Source organism: Wyeomyia smithii, unplaced genomic scaffold (genome assembly GCF_029784165.1).
Source record: "Wyeomyia smithii strain HCP4-BCI-WySm-NY-G18 unplaced genomic scaffold, ASM2978416v1 HiC_scaffold_17, whole genome shotgun sequence".
Classification (NCBI taxonomy): domain Eukaryota; kingdom Metazoa; phylum Arthropoda; class Insecta; order Diptera; family Culicidae; genus Wyeomyia; species Wyeomyia smithii.
The window spans coordinates 17,501-20,000 of NW_026599057.1; the positions used below are offsets into that span (position 1 = coordinate 17,501).

Sequence of the window (2,500 nt, forward strand, 5' to 3'; positions counted from 1 at the left end):
TGCGCCCACAGACCGAACCGTAGTGTACGGACCGGCTAGCACGGCATTGCATGGTCGACCGTCACCCTACCATGCATCAGTGTGCGAGCCAGCAGCCGGTCGGTGGTGTATGTCTCGGGTGCGGTGAATGATTATGTCACGAAGCCGGCACGTAGTGTATCATCCCGTATACAGTGCTTGGCATGATCGATCGTCATCATCGCGTGTAGCTGAGAATCCAAACACCCGGTCTGTGGTGTATGTCTCGGGTGCGGTGGATGATTATGTCACGTAGCCGGCACGTAGTGTATCATCCCGTATACAGTGCTTGGCATGATCGATCGTCATCATCGCGTGTAGCTGAGAATCCAAACACCCGGACTGTGGTGTATGTCTCGGGTGCGGTGAATGATTATGTCACGAAGCCGGCACGTAGTGTATCATCCCGTATACAGTGCTTGGCATGATCGATCGTCATCATCGCGTGTAGCTGAGAATCCAAACACCCGGTCTGTGGTGTATGTCTCGGGTGCGGTGGATGATTATGTCACGTAGCCGGCACGTAGTGTATCATCCCGTATACAGTGCTTGGCATGATCGATCGTCATCATCGCGTGTAGCTGAGAATCCAAACACCCGGACTGTGGTGTATGTCTCGGGTGCGGTGAATGATTATGTCACGAAGCCGGCACGTAGTGTATCATCCCGTATACAGTGCTTGGCATGATCGATCGTCATCATCGCGTGTAGCTGAGAATCCAAACACCCGGACTGTGGTGTATGTCTCGGGTGCGGTGAATGATTATGTCACGAAGCCGGCACGTAGTGTATCATCCCGTATACAGTGCTTGGCATGATCGATCGTCATCATCGCGTGTAGCTGAGAATCCAAACACCCGGTCTGTGGTGTATGTCTCGGGTGCGGTGGATGATTATGTCACGTAGCCGGCACGTAGTGTATCATCCCGTATACAGTGCACCTCTTCCTACAAGGTTTGGTAGGTTAGCTTGGCATGCATAGCTAGAAGATTTTCTGGGGGTCCGAATTAGGATACTCTCCCCTTATAACAAACAGCTTCAATTACAACCCACGTAGCGCTTCAAAGCGCATAGAACATGTTGATACATACAGAGCAGGAGAGAACAACTGGCAGCCGTTATGGAAACTGTGTGTTAATGTTTCAAAAGCGACAATTGGGATGACCGATGTTCATAACTTAGTAGTTTCAACATCAGGGGAAAGTGATCTAATGCGGACCTGTTCTGATTAAGAAAAACTAAAATAATTTGACATGAGATTAATTTTATTTATTCAGATTCATGTCTTATTTTGGTTGCTGGTTGTTTCGGTGGCCTACCAACAGGCCTCTTAATCTTGCGTGGGCGGCCAACGGGCCTCTTGGCAGTGCCTTTACTTTGAGCAGGTCGCCCAACGGGCCTCTTAGCAATGGTTGGATACTTTGGTGGTCGGCCAACGGGCCTCTTAGCAATGGTTGGATACTTTGGTGGTCGGCCAACGGGCCTCTTAGCAATGGCTAGTGACTTTGGAGGTCGGCCAACAGGCCTTTTTAGTATAACGACTGGAGGCTTGCGGGGTCGGCCAACGGGCCTCTTATCCGCTGCAGCCTGTGATTTGCGGGGTCTTCCAGGTGGTCTCTTTATCACCACTATCGTTGGTCTTGGTGGTGCACTAACGAGGCTATGAAACTGCACAGTTGCTTTACGTGGTCGGCCTACTCGCCGTTGAGTGGGTCGGGCTACTCCCTTCGCTTGTATGTTTTGTTCCTTTGAAGAGAATGAATCATTTAGTGTCAAACAGAGCTTCGTGAGAAATAAAAACATACCATCAGAGCGATTTCAGCGGGGTCCGTCAGTATAGCAGCTCGTCCAGGTTTTCGTCCTCGTCTGCCTGTAGCACGCGGTGGTGCCCGCGGGATTGGTCTGATTCTGCAAAGAGTGTCCAGCAGTGATCCTGGTATTATTTCGTCAACCAAGGAAGGTCCTGTCACTGATGATGGAGCATAATCCAATGCAGTGAATACATCCGGGTTGAAGGGCCAAATACCTGATGCCCGGAACCCGGCCTTGATGTTTCGCTCCGTGGCACTCCGTTCGAGAGCGCTGTCGATGATAGCCGGAAGGTCAAAAATAGACATCGGCTTTCCGGGATGCCTGTATGTCCATTCGTTGCACAGCACATTCATTGCGTGTTTGAACGGCGAAAACACACTCACGTCCAAGGGTTGTAAGCGGTGAGAGCAATGGGGTGGTATTGTAAGTAGGTGAATGCCATTATCCCTGCAAAACTCGATTGCAGGTAGACTTCTGTGTGAACCGTGGTTGTCCACAATCAACAAAAGCGGGTTTTCTTTGGACACTCGCGTAAATGCTTTAAAGTGTCGGAGAACATCCAGATAAATATCTGCATTCATCCACCCTGTATTACTCACCGCTCCAGCGCATCCCGTTGGACCACCATCCAGAAAGTGTGTATGGAAACGTTTTCGAGGAAAAACGAAAA

The 2,500-nt window shown here is 50.2% G+C and overlaps 1 protein-coding gene across 1 annotated transcript; it reads right to left on the minus strand.

The window, feature by feature from the left end:
• Positions 1-1,220: 1,220 nt before the first annotated feature.
• Positions 1,221-2,404, minus strand: LOC129733709 (BRD4-interacting chromatin-remodeling complex-associated protein-like). Its single transcript, XM_055695246.1, has 2 exons — positions 1,824-2,404; positions 1,221-1,764 (listed from the first exon to the last, which is right to left on the minus strand). The coding sequence occupies exons 1-2, from the start codon at positions 2,181-2,183 to the stop codon at positions 1,288-1,290; spliced, it is 837 nt and encodes a 278-aa protein (XP_055551221.1). The 5' UTR covers positions 2,184-2,404; the 3' UTR covers positions 1,221-1,287.
• Between the last annotated feature and the right edge of the window lie 96 nt (positions 2,405-2,500).

Excerpts from the sequence above, each read along its gene's own strand:
- LOC129733709 (XM_055695246.1), bottom strand. The coding sequence starts at position 2,183 with ATGAATGTGCTGTGCAACGAATGGACATACAGGCATCCCGGAAAGCCG. Across the intron at positions 1,765-1,823 it reads CCGCTGAAATCGCTCTGATG|GAACAAAACATACAAGCGAA; the intron begins GTATGTTTTTAT and ends TTCTCTTCAAAG.